We start from the raw sequence: 19,556 nt of genomic DNA, 5'->3' as shown, positions 1-19,556 counted from the left end.
GCAGCGGTCTAGGAGGCTTGGGGCCACCCCGGAGGGAATAAGTGAGAGGCCCCTGACGCGATTAAGCCCCGTCCCCACAACAACGTGACTGCTCCCACTCAACCCCACGGGAGACATGGGCAAAGATAGAACCTCAAGACAGACGCAACCGTCCCAACAGAGGATTAATCAATTTACCACACCGACGGTTCCTCGGACCGGAGGCGACGTACCACCTAACGATCCTGCCACAGACTGGGTCAGTGCTATCTTTCTTGCAATCCAGACATCACAACGGGCAGTGGAAACCAAAATTGGAGAGGTGAGGGAAGATATGGGCCTTGTGAGACAAGATCTTAGAAATGCAGTGGGCCGGATCACGGAGGTGGAGAGCCGCGTAGGACGACTTGGCCGACCTTAGAACCTAGGTGGACCAACTACAAACTCGAACTGGTGAACTGCATCGCAGGGCCGAAGATGCTGAAAATCGCTCCAGACGCAACAACCTGCGCTTCGTTGGCGTCCCAGAGGGAGCGGAGGGTGGCAAAGCCCCAGAGTTTCTGGAGGGTTGGATCAGGTCCTGGATGCCGGAAAACTCTCTCACCATGGTTTGCGATTGAACGAGCACACAGGGCCCTGGCCCCGCGGCCCCCGCCGGGTGGGCCTCGGAGACCCATGATAGCGCGCTTTTTCAACTTTAAAGACCGAGATGCTATCCTTAAGGAGGCTAGACGCTCCCCGGACCTCCTTTGGAACAACCAAAATTTTTTTATTTTCCCAGACTACACCTGCGAGGACCAGGCCAAGCGTTGATCATACGAACAAGTAAAACAAAAGCTGAGAGCGATGCAACTTTCCTATATGCTCCTCTTTCCTGCGCGCCTAAAAGTAATCTTGGCCGGTAAGGCGCATTTCTTTGAATCACCTGAAGAGGCGTGGGACTGGCTAACAGAAGAAGGTACCGGGAGCCAAAGAGGTCCCGCTGGTCCATCTGGGGGAGCCCGGGAAGGAGGGCCTGGCACGCGAGCGGACACACAGAGAGGTCGGAAACGTACTAGGTCCAGACGTGGGAGACAGAGGAGCATTAACGCTCCGGCGGATGAAGACACTCAACCTAGCCTGAACCCCCCAACGGGTGGGGGACACGAAAACCCCTCGGGGGACCGGGCTTCGGGGGAGGAAATGAGAGGATCGCTTGAGCCAGTCCCCTGCACTTGGTTAAATTGACCCCGCACATATTAGATTCTTATACACTGGGTTAGGCCAACTATACTAGGTACCGACCCGCACAAGCGGAACAGGACCACATACGTGATAACACAATGTTGTACACTCCAACGCCTTTTTAAGGTAGGGTTTTCGCTAGTTGATTGCAATTGATCCGACACACAGGAGGGGTCCATCACTCCACTTAATGACAGTCTATATGACTGTGATACCCCTGTTGGGTACTTGGGCGACAGAAGCTTCCAGGGAAGAAGTATGGGGTGGGGGGGGGGGAGGGGTACAAAATTTGCATTAGGGTTTAGTAAAGTTGTTATGATAAGTTTCCTTTGCAGCACCTACACCTACCAAAATGATCCTCCTCAGTCAAAACGTTTGTGTCTGGGTCCCCGTACGGGCTTCTGACACTTCACCACACAGACACTGTGCATGTAGCTCCCTCACTGACACAGATTCTCTTGTGGAATGTGAACGGTCTCCTGGATAAAATTAAAAGATCCGCAGTGTTCAACACCCTACGCAGATATGCCCCTTCAGTGGTCCTGCTACAAGAGACCCAATTACTCAGCACTAAATGCCCCATGCTCGCACGGGGGGGCTTTGACAAGGTTTTCAACACAGGTTTTTCAAGGGGCTCTAGGGGAGTAGCCTTTTTATTCCACCGCTCATTACCCATAGTGGTTACCTCCACACAATCAGATCCACAAGGTAGATTTGTAACGGTGACCAGTACGTTACACAGGTCAGCGCTTAATCTCGTATGTGCATGTGCATATGCACCCACAGCCGGCTTTGATACCTTTTTACTTACTCTCCGCCGGGTGCTGACAAGCCTCCCGCAGAGAATTACGCTTATTGGAGGAGACTAACTCTGTTCTGGACCCAAAGCTAGATGTGTCCGGACCAATATCCTCCACCCGATCCAGAAGGGCATCCAGCAGGAGTGGGTGGGCTGCAGGTTTAGGTCTGTGCGAAGTGTGGAGGACCTGGCACCCCAGAACACGGACACAGACACGGACACGGACACACACACACACCACAGCTGCTCACCATTCTCAGGCTAGAATCGATCTCGTGTTTATGCCCGCACTGGATATCTCTAGGGTCACCGGCGCGGAGATATTACCTCGCGGAGTCTCAGACCACTCTCCAGTACGAATCCGGCTAGATGGCGTAGACCCGACCCAGCGTCCCACGTTGCGCATGAACACATGGTACCTACAGAATAATGAATATACCCTCGAGATAAGGGACCACCTTACCCAATATTTCGAGCAAAACCTGGGGTCCGTGCAGTCCCCAGGCACAATCTGGGCGGCGTGTAAAGCCACACTTAGAGGCTATGCTAAACACCGCGTGAGCGCCTGAGAGCGTGCACGCGACTTGCAAGTGGCAGCCCTTGAAGCCAAGGCTTTAAGCCTAGAACTGTCAGAGACCACTGCCACATCAGCGTCCGTTTTGAGACGCCTTACTAAGATTAGAGAGGAAGTAAAACAATTGGTACTTGAGGCCGCGAAACACACCTGGAGAGCATCAGCAGCTCGCGTGTACAGTTGGGGAGACAAAACATCAAACTCCTACTTTGGTTAGCCTCGCACCCACTAGCCGGCAGAATTATTCCTGAGGTTGTGGTCAAGACGGGCTCACTCGCGAAGACTCCCAATGAAATTGCTAAGAGCTTTGCCTCCTACTACACACAGCTATACGCGGAACGACCCCGTCCCCCGGCTGAAAGGGAGTCCTCCCCCACCCCCACTTCCTGGACGACATGGTCCTTCCCAAGATCTCACAGGCGACCAGGGAGAACTTGGATGAAACCATAACGCTGGCCGAAATCACAACAGCGATATCCGGCCTGTCCTCAGGCAAAACACCCGGGCCAGATGGCTTCCCATCAGAGCTTTACAACAGATGTGGGGACATTCTAAGCCCCCACCTGCTCAACATGTTTGACGAAGCTGAAAAGACTGGCCGCTTCCCTTCTGGGATCGACCAAGCCACAATAGTGGTTATCCCGAAGACCCAACCACCGTAGCGTAACCGCTCGGCATACAGACCTATCTCCCTCTTGAACGCTGAGATCAAAGTGCTATCAACTTTGCTCGCTACCAGGCTGAGGGAAGCGCTCCCCTCACTAGTACACCCAGATCGATGTGGTTTTATGCCGTCTCACAGTACCAGATACTGCATTAGGCGACTGAATGTCGCCCTGGCACACCGCAACACTAGGACTATGTCCCCCCCACGCCCTCTTTTTGATTGATTTTGAAAAAGCCTTCGATACTGTGGACTGGTCCTATTTAGAACAAGTCCTGAAAAAGAATGGAATTGGACCCAAATTCCGTGGCCTCGTAAAGCTACTTTACTCCAATCCAACAGCACGTATCCAAGTAAACTGGTAAGCCTCTGATCCATTCCCCATCCGTTGTGGAACCCGGCAGGGATGCCCACTGTCCCCGCTGCTCTTTGCCCTCGCGATTGAACCATTGGCTAAGCTGTTGAGAGAGGACCCACTAGTGGAAGGCTGGTTGTGGCCTGTGGGCCCAGAAGACCGGGTGGCACTGTAAGCAGACGATGTCCTCCTTTACCTTTCTAACCCAGCCGTGAGCAGTCCACGAATCTTACAACTCCTAGACCTCTTCTCTCAGGCCTCCGGCCTAACTTTAAACCCAGGCAAATCCCTGTTGGTCCCCTTGCATCCCTCTAAAGACTGTATAAAATGGCAAAAAAATATTCCAAGCCGCCGCAATAGTTTTAAATACCTGGGTGTCCATATAACCCTGCTGCCCGAATTAACATGGGAACTAAACATTACCCCACTCATCAAGAAATCTAGAAAAGATCTAAAACGCTGGCGGAGTTTACCCCTCAATACACTGGGGAGAATAGCGCTTTACAAAATGATGATACTCCCCAGATTCTTATACCAATTACAGAATTTCCCACACCCAGTCCCTCGGAAGTGGTTTACCGAAGTGGAGGCGACGGCGCGCCAATTCCTATGGCACGGCTCCCGCCCCAAACTATCCCTTGTTACATGTCAAAGAGATATCCACGACGGGGGACTGGGAATGTCCAACATTTATTTCTATTATTTGGCCATGCACCTACTGATGATTAATGGTTGGCTGTCGGGAGGCTGGACAGACCCCGCGTACAGATTAGTTAGAACTTCAAGCAATGGGATACAATGGGATCTTCAACGCACTATACGGGGGTTCGATCCCACAAACTATTCCAGAGGTGACTAGACTGATTCTTACAGGGTGGCGTACGGCCCAAAGGGTCTCGGGTTGGTGGACTCGCCTAACTCAACAGACCCCTCTTTGGCAAGGGAAATGGCTGAGGGAAGTCTCCGCATTGGAAGGGTTCCGGAAATGGGACAACATTGGGATAGCCACTCTCTGGGACATCTGGGGCGGGTCACACATTCGATCCTTCAGAAAATATACTCTTTAAACAACACCCAATTTCACAAATACCTACAACTTAGACACACTCTACTGGTACACATGCGACCAGGGGACAACATTCCAGAATACAGCCCACTAGAAGCGAAGGTCATTGTAGGAAGTTGGCTCTGTATGTGCTATTTCAAAGTAAGGAATAGCATGCACAGAGTCCAAGGGTTCCCCTTAGAGGTAAAATAGTGGTAAAAATAGATAATACTAATGCTCTATTTTGTGGTAGTGTGGTCGAGCAGTAGGCTTATCCAAGGAGTAGTGTTAAGCATTTGTTGTACATACACAGACAATAAATGAGGTACACACACTCAGACAAATCCAGCCAATAGGTTTTGTATAGAAAAATATCTTTTCTTAGTTTATTTTAAGAACCACAGGTTCAAATTTAACATGTAATATCTTGTTTGAAAGGTATTGCAGGTAAGTACATTAGGAACTTTGAATCATTTCAATTGCATGTATACTTTTCAAGTTATTCACAAATAGCTATTTTAAAAGTGGACACTTAGTGCAATTTTCACAGTTCCTGGGGGAGGTAAGTTTTTGTTAGTTTTACCAGGTAAGTACGACACTTACAGGGTTCAGTTCTTGGTCCAAGGTAGCCCACCGTTGGGGGTTCAGAGCAACCCCAAAGTTACCACACCAGCAGCTCAGGGCCGGTCAGGTGCAGAGTTCAAAGTGGTGCCCCAAAACGCATAGGCTTCAATGGAGAGAAGGGGGTGCCCCGGTTCCAGTCTGCCAGCAGGTAAGTACCCGCGTCTTCGGAGGGCAGACCAGGGGGGTTTTGTAGGGCACCGGGGGGGGGGGGGACACAAGCCCACACAGAAATTTCACCCTCAGCGGCGCGGGGGCGGCCGGGTGCAGTGTTAGAACAAGCGTCGGGTTCACAATGGAAGTCAATGAGAGATCAAGGGATCTCTTCAGCGCTGCAGGCAGGCAAGGGGGGGCTTCCTCGGGGAAACCTCCACTTGGGCAAGGGAGAGGGACTCCTGGGGGTCACTTCTGCAGTGAAAGTCCGGTCCATCAGGTCCTGGGGGCTGCGGGTGCAGGGTCTTTTCCAGGCGTCGGGACTTAGGTTTCAGAGAGTCGCGGTCAGGGGAAGCCTCGGGATTCCCTCTGCAGGCGGCGCTGTGGGGACTCAGGGGGGACAGGTTTTGGTACTCACAGTCGTAGAGTAGTCCGGGGGTCCTCCCTGAGGTGTTGGTTCTCCACCAGCCGAGTCGGGGTCGCCGGGTGCAGTGTTGCAAGTCTCACGCTTCATGCGGGGAGATTGCAGGGTTCTTTAAAGCTGCTCCTTTGGATAAAGTTGCAGTCTTTTTGGAGCAGGTCCGCTGTCCTCGGGAGTTTCTTGTCGTCGTCGAAGCAGGGCAGTCCTCAGAGGATTCAGAGGTCGCTGGTCCCTGTGGAAGGCGTCGCTGGAGCAGAGTTCTTTGGAAGGCAGGAGACAGGCCGGTGAGTTACTGGAGCCAAGGCAGTTGTTGTCTTCTGGTCTTCCTCTGCAGGGGTTTTCAGCTAGGCAGTCCTCCTTCTTGTTGTTGCAGGAATCTAAATGCTTAGGTTCAGGGAAGCCCTTAAATACTAAATTTAAGGGCGTGTTTAGGTCTGGGGGGTTAGTAGCCAATGGCTACTAGCCCTGAGGGTGGGTACACCCTCTTTGTGCCTCCTCCCAAGGGGAGGGGGTCACATTCCTATCCCTATTGGGGGAATCCTCCTTCTTCAAGATGGAGGATTTCTAATAGTCAGAGGCACCTCAGCTCAGGACACCTTAGGGGCTGTCCTGACTGGCCAGTGACTCCTCCTTGTTTTTCTCATTATCTCTCCTGGACTTGCCGCCAAAAGTGGGGGCTGGGTCCAGGAGGCGGGCATCTCCACTAGCTGGAGTGCCCTGGGGCATTGTAACACGAAGCTTGAGCCTTTGAAGCTCACTGCTAGGTGTTACAGTTCCTGCAGGGGGGAGGTGTGAAGCACCTCCACCCAGAGCAGGCTTTGTTTCTGTCCTCAGAGAGCACAAAGGCTCTCACCGCATGAGGTCAGACACTCTTCTCTCAGCAGCAGGCTGGCACAGACCAGTCAGTCCTGCACTGAACAATTGGGTAAAATACAGGGGGTATCTCTAAGATGCCCTCTGTGTGCATTTTTTAATAAATCCAACACTGGCATCAGTGTGGGTTTATTATTCTGAGAAGTTTGATACTAAACTTCCCAGTATTCAGTGTAGCCATTATGGAGCTGTGGAGTTCGTTTTTGACAGACTCCCAGCCCATATACTCTTATGGCTACCCTGCACTTACAATGTCTAAGGTTTTGCTTAGACACTGTAGGGGCATAGTGCTCATGCACTGGTGCCCTCACCTATGGTATAGTGCACCCTGCCTTAGGGCTGTAAGGCCTACTAGAGGGGTGACTTACCTATGCCACAGGCAGTGGGAGGTTGGCATGGCACCCTGAGGGGAGTGCCATGTCGACTTAAGTCATTTTCTCCCCATCAGCACACACAAGCTGGCAAGCAGTGTGTCTGTGCTGAGTGAGGGGTCCCTAGGGTGGCATAAGACATGCTGCAGCCCTTAGAGACCTTCCCTGGCATCAGGGCCCTTGGTACCAGGGGTACCAGTTACAAGGGACTTACCTAGGTGCCAGGGTTGTGCCAATTGTGGAAACAATGGTACATTTTAGGTGAAAGAACACTGGTGCTGGGGCCTGGTTAGCAGGGTCCCAGCACACTTCTCAGTCAAGTCAGCATCAGTATCAGTATCAGGCAAAAAGTGGGGGGTAACTGCAACAGGGAGCCATTTCTTTACAGTCATGATGGGAAACCTGAGTGTAAGGAAATGCCTCCTTGGCATGGTTACCCCCTGACTTTTTGCCTTTGCTGATGCTATGTTTTGAATTGAAAGTGTGCTGAGGTCTGCTAACCAGGCCCCAGCACCAGTGTTCTTTCCCTAACCTGTACTTTTGATTCCACAATTGGCACACCCTGGCATCCAGATAAGTCCCTTGTAACTGGTACCTCTGGTACCAAGGGCCCTGATGCCAGGGAAGGTCTCTAAGGGCTGCAGCATGTCTTATGCCACCCTGGAGACCCCTCACTCAGCACAGACACACTGCTTACCAGCTTGTGTGTGATAGTGAGAACAAAATGAGTAAATCGACATGGCACTCCCCTCAGGGTGCCATGCCAGCCTCTCACTGCCTATGCAGTATAGGTAAGACACCCCTCTAGCAGGCCTTACAGCCCTAAGGCAGGGTGCACTATACCATAGGTGAGGGTACCAGTGCATGAGCACTGTGCCCCTACAGTGTCTAAGCAAAACCTTAGACATTGGAAGTGCAGGGTAGCCATAAGAGTATATGGTCTGGGAGTCTGTTTTACACGAACTCCACAGCACCATAATGGCTACACTGAAAACTGGGAAGTTTGGTATCAAACTTCTCAGCACAATAAATGCACACTGGTGTATTTTACAATAAAATGTACACTGGCATCACAGAGGGCACCTTAGAGGTGCCCCCTGAAACTTAACCGACTATCTGTGTAGGCTGACTGGTTCCAGCAGCCTGCCACACTAGAGACATGTTGCTGGCCCCATGGGGAGAGTGCCTTTGTCACTCTGAGGCCAGTAACAAAGCCTGCACTGGGTGGAGATGCTAACACCTCCCCCAGGCAGGAGCTGTAACACCTGGCGGTGAGCCTCAAAGGCTCACCCCTTTGTCACAGCACCGCAGGACATTCCAGCTAGTGGAGTTGCCCGCCCCCTCCGGCCCCGGCCCCCACTTTTGGCGGCAAGGCCGGAGAAAATAATGAGAATAACAAGGAGGAGTCACTGGCCAGTCAGGACAGCCCCTAAGGTGTCCTGAGCTGAGGTGACTAACTTTTAGAAATCCTCCATCTTGCAGATGGAGGATTCCCCCAATAGGATTAGGGATGTGACCCCCTCCCCTTGGGAGGAGGCACAAAGAGGGTGTACTCACCCTCAGGGGTAGTAGCCATTGGCTACTAACCCCCCAGACCTAAACACGCCCTTAAATTTAGTATTTAAGGGCTCTCCCTGAACCTAGAAATTAGATTCCTGCAACAACAAGAAGGACTGCCTAGCTGAAAACCCCTGCAGAGGAAGACCAGAAGACAACAACTGCCTTGGCTTCAGAAACTCACCGGCCTGTCTCCTGCCTTCCAAAGAACTCTGCTCCAGCGACGCCTTCCAAAGGGACCAGCGACCTCTGAATCCTCTGAGGACTGCCCTGCTTCGACGACGACAAGAAACTCCCGAGGACAGCGGACCTGCTCCAAAAAGACTGCAACTTTATCCAAAGGAGCAGCTTTAAAGAACCCTGCAATCTCCCCGCAAGAAGCGTGAGACTTGCAACACTGCACCCGGCGACCCCGACTCGGCTGGTGGAGAACCAACACCTCAGGGAGGACCCCCGCACTACTCTACGACTGAGTACCAAAACCTGTCCCCCCTGAGCCCCCACAGCGCCGCCTGCAGAGGGAATCCCGAGGCTTCCACTGACCGCGACTCTCTGAAACCTAAGTCCCGACGCCTGGAAAAGACCCTGCACCCGCAGCCCCCAGGACCTGAAGGACCGGACTTTCACTGCAGAAGTGACCCCAGGAGTCCCTCTCCCTTGCCCAAGTGGAGGTTTCCCCGAGGAAGCCCCCCCTTGCCTGCCTGCAGCGCTGAAGAGATCCCTTGATCTCTCATTGACTTCCATTGCGAACCCGACGCTTGTTCTAACACTGCACCCGGCCGCCCCCGCGCCGCTGAGGGTGAAATTTCTGTGTGGGCTTGTGTCCCCCCGGTGCCCTACAAAACCCCCCTGGTCTGCCCTCCGAAGACGCGGGTACTTACCTGCTGGCAGACTGGAACCGGGGGACCCCCTTCTCTCCATTGAAGCCTATGCGTTTTGGGCACCACTTTGAACTCTGCACCTGACCGGCCCTGAGCTGCTGGTGTGGTAACTTTGGGGTTGCTCTGAACCCCCAACGGTGGGCTACCTTGGACCAAGAACTGAACCCTGTAAGTGTCTTACTTACCTGGTAAAACTAACAAAAACTTACCTCCCCCAGGAACTGTGAAAATTGCACTAAGGGTCCACTTTTAAAATAGCTATTTGTGAATAACTTGAAAAGTATACATGCAATTGAAATGATTCAAAGTTCCTAATGTGTAAAGAAATGGCTCCCTGTTGCAGTTACCCCCCACTTTTTGCCTGATACTGATGCTGACTTGACTGAGAAGAGTGCTGGGACCCTGCTAACCAGGCCCCAGCACCGGTGTTCCTTCACCTAAAATGTACCATTGTCTCCACAATTGGCACACCCTGGCATTCAGATAAGTCCCTTGTAACTGGTACTTCTAGTACCAAGGGCCCTGATGCCAAGGAAGGTCTCTAAGGGCTGCAGCATGTCTTATGCCACCCTAGAGACCCCTCACTCAGCACAGACACACTGCTTACAAGCCTGGGTGTGCTAGTGAGAACAAAATGAGTAAGTCGACATGGCACTCCCCTCAGGGTGCCATGCCAGCCTCTCACTGCCTATGCAGTATAGGTAAGACACCCCTCTAGCAGGCCTTACAGCCCTAAGGTAGGGTGCACTATACCATAGGTGAGGGTACCAGTGCATGAGCATGGTACCCCTACAGTGTCTAAACAAAACCTTAGACATTGTAAGTGCAGGGTAGCCATAAGAGTATATGGTCTGGGAGTCTGTCAAACACGAACTCCACAGCACCATAATGGCTACACTGAAAACTGGGAAGTTTGGTATCAAACTTCTCAGCACAATAAATGCACACTGATGCCAGTGTACATTTTATTGTAAAATACACCACAGAGGGCACCTTAGAGGTGCCCCCTGAAACTTAACCGACTGTCTGTGTAGGCTGACTAGTTCCAGCAGCCTGCCACACCAGAGACATGTTGCTGGCCCCATGGGGAGAGTGCCTTTGTCACTCTGAGGCCAGTAACAAAGCCTGCACTGGGTGGAGATGCTAACACCTCCCCCAGGCAGGAGCTGTGACACCTGGCGGTGAGCCTCAAAGGCTCACCCCTTTGTCACAGCCCAGCAGGGCACTCCAGCTTAGTGGAGTTGCCCGCCCCCTCCGGCCACGGCCCCCACTTTTGGCGGCAAGGCTGGAGGGAACAAAGAAAGCAACAAGGAGGAGTCACTGGCCAGTCAGGACAGCCCCTAAGGTGTCCTGAGCTGAGGTGACTATGACTTTTAGAAATCCTCCATCTTGCAGATGGAGGATTCCCCCAATAGGGTTAGGATTGTGACCCCCTCCCCTTGGGAGGAGGCACAAAGAGGGTGTACCCACCCTCAGGGCTAGTAGCCATTGGCTACTAACCCCCCAGACCTAAACACGCCCTTAAATTTAGTATTTAAGGGCTACCCTGAACCCTAGAAAATTAGATTCCTGCAACTACAAGAAGAAGGACTGCCTAGCTGAAAACCCCTGCAGAGGAAGACCAGAAGACGACAACTGCCTTGGCTCCAGAAACTCACCGGCCTGTCTCCTGCCTTCCAAAGATCCTGCTCCAGCGACGCCTTCCAAAGGGACCAGCGACCTCGACATCCTCTGAGGACTGCCCCTGCTTCGAAAAGACAAGAAACTCCCGAGGACAGCGGACCTGCTCCAAGAAAGGCTGCAACTTTGTTTCCAGCAGCTGTAAAGAACCCTGCAAGCTCCCCGCAAGAAGCGTGAGACTTGCAACACTGCACCCGGCGACCCCGACTCGGCTGGTGGCGATCCAACACCTCAGGAGGGACCCCAGGACTACTCTGATACTGTGAGTACCAAAACCTGTCCCCCCTGAGCCCCCACAGCGCCGCCTGCAGAGGGAATCCCGAGGCTTCCCCTGACCGCGACTCTTTGAACCTAAAGTCCCAACGCCTGGGAGAGACCCTGCACCCGCAGCCCCCAGGACCTGAAGGACCGGACTTTCACTGGAGAAGTGACCCCCAGGAGTCCCTCTCCCTCGCCCAAGTGGAGGTTTCCCCGAGGAATCCCCCCCTTGCCTGCCTGCAGCGCTGAAGAGATCCCGAGATCTCTCATAGACTAACATTGAAAACCCGACGCTTGTTTCTACACTGCACCCGGCCGCCCCCGCGCTGCTGAGGGTGAAATTTCTGTGTGGACTTGTGTCCCCCCCGGTGCCCTACAAAACCCCCCTGGTCTGCCCTCCGAAGACGCGGGTACTTACCTGCAAGCAGACCGGAACCGGGGCACCCCCTTCTCTCCATTCTAGCCTATGTGTTTTGGGCACCACTTTGAACTCTGCACCTGACCGGCCCTGAGCTGCTGGTGTGGTGACTTTGGGGTTGCTCTGAACCCCCAACGGTGGGCTACCTTGGACCAAGAACTAAGCCCTGTAAGTGTCTTACTTACCTGGTTAACCTAACAAATACTTACCTCCCCTAGGAACTGTGAAAATTGCACTAAGTGTCCACTTTTAAAACAGCTATTTGTGAATAACTTGAAAAGTATACATGCAATTTTGATGATTTGAAGTTCCTAAAGTACTTACCTGCAATACCTTTCGAATGAGATATTACATGTAGAATTTGAACCTGTGGTTCTTAAAATAAACTAAGAAAAGATATTTTTCTATACAAAACCTATTGGCTGGATTTGTCTCTGAGTGTGTGTACCTCATTTATTGTCTATGTGTATGTACAACAAATGCTTAACACTACTCCTTGGATAAGCCTACTGCTCGACCACACTACCACAAAATAGAGCATTAGTATTATCTCTTTTTACCACTATTTTACCTCTAAGGGGAACCCTTGGACTCTGTGCATGCTATTCCTTACTTTGAAATAGCACATACAGAGCCAACTTCCTACACTAATGTACTTACCTGCAATACCTTTCAAACAAGATATTACATGTTAAATTTGAACCTGTGGTTCTTAAAATAAACTAAGAAAAGATATTTTTCTATAACAAAACCTATTGGCTGGATTTGTCCGAGTGTGTGTACCTCATTTATTGTCTATGTGTATGTACAACAAATGCTTAACACTACTCCTTGGATAAGCCTACTGCTCGACCACACTACCACAAAATAGAGCATTAGTATTATCTCTTTTTACCACTATTTTACCTCTAAGGGGAACCCTTGGACTCTGTGCATGCTATTCCTTACTTTGAAATAGCACATACAGAGCCAACTTCCTACACTGAGTAAAGTGGGAATCTCCCAGATATACCGCTCTATCCTCACTAATACCTCTCCCCCCCTCGAGGGACTCCGTCAAAAATAGAAGGGGTGGACAGGCCCCATAGAAGATATAGATTGGAGGGAGGCATTAATGGCCCCTCGGTCAATGACCATAACCTCACGATTTCAATTGCTACAGACCCTTTACCTACACGCAGCCTACCTTACCCCCAAGAGACTCTTCCGGGCAGGTCTCCGGCCCACAGATAAATGCCCTCAATGCTCACACCCAGAAGCTGACTTTCACATGGTCTGGGCTTGCCCAACTATAGAGTCATATTGGAGGACGATCGTGGGGGAGATCTCAGAGGTATTACAATCAACGGTAGAGATGTCCCCCATACCGCTTTTGCTAGGGGCCATGGGAGAGACAGGGCTGAATAGGGCAAACCGAATCTTTTTAGGAGTGGCGTGCCTGGTGGCAAAAAGGGACATCATGACAGAGTGGAAAGCCGAAAAAGCACCGGCCCTCACCAAATGGAGACGAGGAGTAGACTGGTGTGCACGATGCGAAAAACTTGTATACGAAGCGAGGGGGTGCCCAAACAAGTACAATAGAGTTGGGGGAAATGGGGGAGTGCGCTGGTCACCTAACCTACCTGCAACAGCTGGACTAACCGGAAAACATCTCTTCTAAATCAGGAGTTCACCGGGGGGGAAGAGGAAGTGCTGTTCGGAGCCGTAACTCCCCAGTGTTTGGGGAACCGTGCCCATGTTATGTAATCATTAAGAAGATCTCTTTCAAATACTGCAACGCAGAGGGCTAATGACCCTGCGCTATATGAGCACAGATACTTAATGTTTGTAGAACCCGCGGGGACCACTGGGACAAATGAGACAAATGACGTATTTAGACGGATGGTGCTAGGCTATTTATATTGTATTTGCATTGTGTTTTCCTTTCTGTTTCTTCTAAAAATCAATAAAAAGTTCTTTATAAAAAAAAGCATCAGAGGGCTAAAGGTGAAGTTTCCAGTCTTAAAACATTTGCTGACACTCAGGAAATGTGAATAGTTTGTAGATATAATAATTACTACACCCCCTTGTGATTTAGGATACAAGCAGGAAGGGCAGCACAGTTGAGAACTCTCTTACCTACCACCTCCCCCAGTGGTTTATTTTACTTTTTGCCACAAACATTCTTGTGTTTAAGAGACTGGCTAACCACTTTTAGTGCATTCGTTTAAAATATTTTGGAAGAAAATTAACACCACTTTTAGCATGGACAAGTAGATAATCACAAAGTTAAAAATATGTAAAACAGCGACAGGTTGCTGAATATTATAAGGAAATATCTGCCACAACCCGTGCAAATATACTTACTTTGATCTTTGATTCATCTGGTCCCTTAGTGGAGTCTTGAACTTTGTTTCCTTGCTTCTCTCGCTGCCTGTAGGTTTTCATCACTCCACATAAAAATGCACTTTTATTCTGCAAAATTAAAAAAAAAAAAAGAAGAAGATTAAAAAGAAACTCAGTATGCAACTATACAAACACAAAAATGAGTTGGAACCAAATAATCAAAAACTTTTCAGTGCACCAACTATCTAACACTAGATTTTGTGTAAATAGTGATTCATTCAAAAGGAAAGGAACATGAAAACAAGCAAGGACACAAGTAATTTTGAAAGATAAATCCAAAAATAAACTTTCAAAACTGTTGAGGTTTTGTCAATCTGCTGTTTAAGTGTTTTTACATAAAACTAAAAAAGTAAGTTTGGAGAAATTAAGGAACACATTAATTCATACTCTATTTGAACAACTAAATGCTAACCGTAAGAAAGATGGTTATCTAGGAAATAGGTTGGCAACGAACCAACAACAAGGAGGTTATTAAACCTAGATTTCAAAATTCATACCTGCACATGCGATAAGTCACTTTCTTGAAATTGCTGCAGCACAGCCAAAGCCCCGTCTTCATTAAACTCCCTAAGAGCATCTATAGCTCGTTCATCAAGGTCTTCAAAGGTCACCAAATCTAGAAAAATAAAAAGGAAGGCTTCTATTTTACAATAATTCTATGAATGAAAAATGTCTGTGGCAACCAATGATCCACACAACGTGTGTACTGGGAACAGCCAAACAGTACAAAAACTTAAAAAATACAATCAGAAAGCACTGTAGTTTAGTGTTGTAAATACAGAAGTGTTGCAAAGTTTAAAACATTCAGTCCAAAACCTTCAAGAATCAAATGGTTTACACAAACACTTACTTAAAACAGGATAATCTGTATGACAAAGTGTACCTGGTTTCCGGTGACTTTAAATTTGATTTTTCAGAAGCTTCATCTTGAACATACAAATCAAGTTGTTGTAAGAAATAGGATTTACAGCACTGAACAAGACTAGGTGGACTCAGACAGGCGAGAAACAATGGAATATTTGTATGCGGATTTCCCTACCAACAATGAATGGAAAGTCACTATTCTATTAGGGACATGGTGGTGTGAATTAACTCTTTTCTTTTTAATTTACTTACAGCAGCTTTTAACAAAATGGGATTTGCTGGAACTAAAAGGGGAAGAAAGGCAGTCAAAGCAACACATGACCCGTTACATCTAATTGCCTTTAGTCCACAATTATAAAAAGTCTCTTTCCACCTTCAACAAGGGTTTCCTTTATGGATGGTCTTTATCAGTGATCTTCTGCATCAACTATGAATAATCCTCGACTATCAAGTGTTCCAACTCCACCACTCTGACTCTTCCTGAATCCAGAGGCTTCCTCTGAACCAGAGAGGGTAAAGCATTATATTAACCTTTTGTAGTGGGTCTTCAAAGTGAACACCAAAGTATCACTGCCACTTCTAAAATATGTCCTAAGTGGGATAATCTTTGCCACAAGTACCCTTAACAAAACTGTTTTCCTAAATAACTAGGAAAGAAAAAAAAAAAAAAAAAAAAAAAAAAAAAAAAAATACGTTTATGGCAGAACTGAAGGTGAGGATTATGCTCTTACTCACAACTAACAATGACATCTCCTAATATGGGCTTGAAATAATATTTTCAATAAAGATCTGAACTCTTGTGATCAACTCTTTTGTGCAAACACATCAGTACCCTATCAGGAATGTTCATTATACTTACCAGTATTACCTATCTTTTAGTACAATGCCCCAACATCAAACACTCTGCAAGATATCACACACAACAACATGTTGCATATCCTTCAGTAATCTACAAATCAATTCTCTAAAGTGGCATCTTCTGAGACTGCTTAATGAGTCTTATTTTCCTACTTACATTCACCAGCTATCTTTGCAAAAAGCATAAATACAGAGACTATATCGTCCAACAGAGGATCAAAACCCTTTCTCAATCCCACGTGGACAATGTAGACAGTTAGCTATTAACTCTGAATATAACTGGTATGAAACCGTTTTTGATTTTTAATGAAGCTGGCTCCAGAAGTCTCACTGAGGGTAAATGTTCCCCCAAAATACTCTGCAGAAGAGGTGCAGACTCTTATTTATCAAAGAATGTGGATTGTCTAATAAATCTATCAGTATTAACAGATACTAAAGAACAACAATTTAAGAAAAGCTTCACAACCGAAAACCACACTTAAAAGCTCACCAAGGGATACTTGTGTTTTTTACATGTGCTGATCATTTTGAATGGTGGGAAGGCATGACTAATATTTTTAAAGTTTGCACGAAAACAGCCACTGCTCAGGTCTCTGGGTTTAGGTTCCAGCTAAACACAACTTGCATGCGGAGGCGTGATAAACCAATCCCACATAATAGTTTCTACTTGGTTTTTGAAGCCTAACGTGCTCATGATCTAGCCTCCATTGGCTGGAATCAATGAAATGTCATTAAATTCTCTTCACCTGGAAGATACTCTACCTTGAGTTGGACCTATCTTTCCAGGAAAAAAAAATCCAAGAAATCTTTCATCAGCTCTGCTAATGTTTTTATTCTAGGTGGTTTTTGTAGTAAACTGTTGCCAAGTAGGATACAGTAGTGAATTAAGTCTTGAGCCAGATACTTCACTGTAAAACAGCACTCCAACAAGTCTAGACTATTAGTATTTAACTGAAATGAGAAACTTCAGAAAACTATAGATTTTCAGTCTTTAAGGTCCAGGAACATAGACTAGATGAACAATGTCAAAAACCCACTATCATGCAGTTTCCTCATTGATAGTCTGCCCGCATTAATCTGACCTCTTCCTTGATTTCCCCAGCTTTTATCAAGGGAGGCGCAATTTAGGTGTTACAAAAACTAAAACCCCAAAAACTGCACTTCTCGTTTGGATATCAGATCGGACATTTATTTATTGACCAAAATCCTATATTTCAGCATGGACAATGTCCAAAATTTGTCTTTGTTTTTCCTCAGCTTGAAACATGCCCATCAGATGATCCATGTAGCAAATATTCCTTAAACCTGGAGTTTAGAGTACCTCTAATTAATGACCTCAAATAAAGCTGTGAATGCTCAAAGAGTGGATGAAATTCAGATGGGAGGAACGAGAAATCATTTGCCTGCCAAGCCATCAATGAGGCCATATATATCCCTAAGTAAGATTTCTTCAGGAAGGGAGGGCTTCCAGCTTAAAGTGCTTGCACCAATCCCAGACATGAACTCGGAGTTGAAATAGTGGCTTCAAGATACCTTGTGCTAAAAAGGTTGTTTAGGATCCTTTGTGTGTTTAGGATGGTGTGACGAAGTCTGCTTTTATCCAGCTCACCCAATCTTCATCTTTAAATCTGCCCAATGTTTGAAAACACAGATGACGTAAATGCTGATTTTGTAAGCATCTGCAATTAAACTATGCTGTATAGATCGTTTCTTTATGCACATACCTCCGCGTTATGCCTCATGCTAAAGAATTTGAGAACTTTAACAATTCTATGAGGTGGAACCTAGAACAAAGCAAATTCAAATTATTACTCGAATTCCGTCTGCACTTTTGAAAGCTATTCACCTTACAAGTACCAAAACCAGTTTCAAGACCACAATGAATGTTTGGTTTCATTACCCATCTGTCATATTTGTATTTTAACAGGATGATTAACTGCTTGCTCGAAATCAGTCGTGTTTTTCTTGTTTGTTCGCATTTTCCAACATGCAAATAGATGAATTTAGAATACTTAATTCAAAATGTCACTAGTTAGTTCAAAATGAAGATCACCATGGTTATAGTTTTGGTTTCTCAATAATAAACCTAAAATCTGTTCTAAAATGTAAACTCTTTCACAGAGCAAGCCTGTGTATTTGCATGTATAGATTTAGGAATTGAAAATCATGTACAGGTTTTTATTTACAAGATTAATAAATGACAACAGCTATGGTAACTATTAAGAGGAGGACTAAAACATCAATTTCCGTTGCCCTGTATGTGTGTATACACGATGGAGTCAGAAAACGTGTACATGTTCCTATTAGGCATATATTAGAACAGCTGAGCTACATATTAAAAGACCAAGTGATCTGATATTCAGCACATCGCTGTGAAGAGCTGGTGATCAGTAGAAGAGGGAACAGAATTATCCCAATACACTATTTTGTGATCTACTGAAGTGGAACATTTGTAAAGAAAATTCATAAAAGATTAACCGCCTCTGCATCTGGTTTAATAACTAAGTGGCTTAGAGCTGTCAAACTGCCCTTACGGCTAATTTCTCTGCCCACCCCGCCTAAGACCAAATACATGAAGGATGAGGCACACTGATTTGTGGCAGTCAGGAATTGGTAAAGGAAACTGCAAGAGACAATACAGAAAGTTCTAGTAACTGACTACTTCCTAACTAATTTATAAGAAGCATTTTCTCCCCCTCTCTGGGGACGACTGTGGAGCGGAAACTGAAAGCTTCTCAAAGAGCAATACAGAAAAATATTCTTTGAATTGTTTAATTTACTGTTTAGACGGTAACCCTAGGCTTTAACCATATACCAATTCATGGTAACTTACGCAGGGAAGAAATCTGTCTACAAAGCAGTTCAAAAACCAAGTCTGTATGAAACTACTCAAAGGGACTCCCCCTTGGGTTTCTCTGCATATTTACCTCATTACCGATGTAGGCCTTTAAACGAAATGCTAAAATATGATGGAAATTCAAAAGCAATCTACTGAATTTAAATAAAAGGTGGCATCAGAAGGAAGGAAAGTTAAGGTGGCTGCTATAGGTATTTTAAGAAAGTCTGTAATATAGACGTTTCAGAAAATAGATGGAGATCTTTACACCTGAGTAAAACTTCAGGACTAGTCCAAGATCAACATTTTAAGAGGTTCATTTGTGCCTCTTCAGCCGTAACATCCAACCATTCCGCAACTTGTTTTGGATGGACATGTCAGCTCAATGAGGATACAAAGAAGAATAGTACAATTCTTACTAGAAAACAGCATAGGGCTTATATATTTATGCCTATGCCTTCATTTTGATGTGAATACCTCTGCTGTTCCAATGAGATACCCCATTACGGGGACAGTCAGAAAAGGGGACTCTGTAGGCGATAGGTATTTAACTGGGGAAGTAAAACATATGTTGGGTGTGGGGATCCACTGGTTTAATAACATCCCCAGCGATGCTGTGGGAGGCCTTAAAACCTACACTGTGGGGTGCAGGCATTAGCTATACTACGGGGGACTGGTGCCCCGAGCACAAGTCGTGATAGGCCTGGAGTCCCAGATCCTGACTCTGGAGGCCTAGAGGC

At 47.3% G+C, this 19,556-nt stretch overlaps 1 protein-coding gene across 4 annotated transcripts in view; it reads right to left on the bottom strand.

The window, feature by feature from the left end:
• Positions 1–19,556, bottom strand: part of HNRNPR (heterogeneous nuclear ribonucleoprotein R) — a 355,793-nt gene that overhangs the window by 251,036 nt on the left and 85,201 nt on the right. For all 4 annotated transcript variants that reach the window (XM_069223913.1, XM_069223912.1, XM_069223911.1 and 1 more), the window contains 2 exons: positions 14,756–14,874; positions 14,220–14,327 (listed from right to left, as the gene is read on the bottom strand). In XM_069223913.1, coding sequence (XP_069080014.1) covers positions 14,220–14,327; positions 14,756–14,874 — 227 coding nt within the window. The remainder of the gene's footprint in view (positions 1–14,219; positions 14,328–14,755; positions 14,875–19,556) is intronic.

The sequence above is a fragment of the Pleurodeles waltl genome, chromosome 3_1 (genome assembly GCF_031143425.1).
Source record: "Pleurodeles waltl isolate 20211129_DDA chromosome 3_1, aPleWal1.hap1.20221129, whole genome shotgun sequence".
Lineage (NCBI taxonomy): Eukaryota > Metazoa > Chordata > Amphibia > Caudata > Salamandridae > Pleurodeles > Pleurodeles waltl.
Note: the sequence above shows the minus strand (reverse complement) of the source record. Positions and strands in the feature narration are given on the sequence as shown.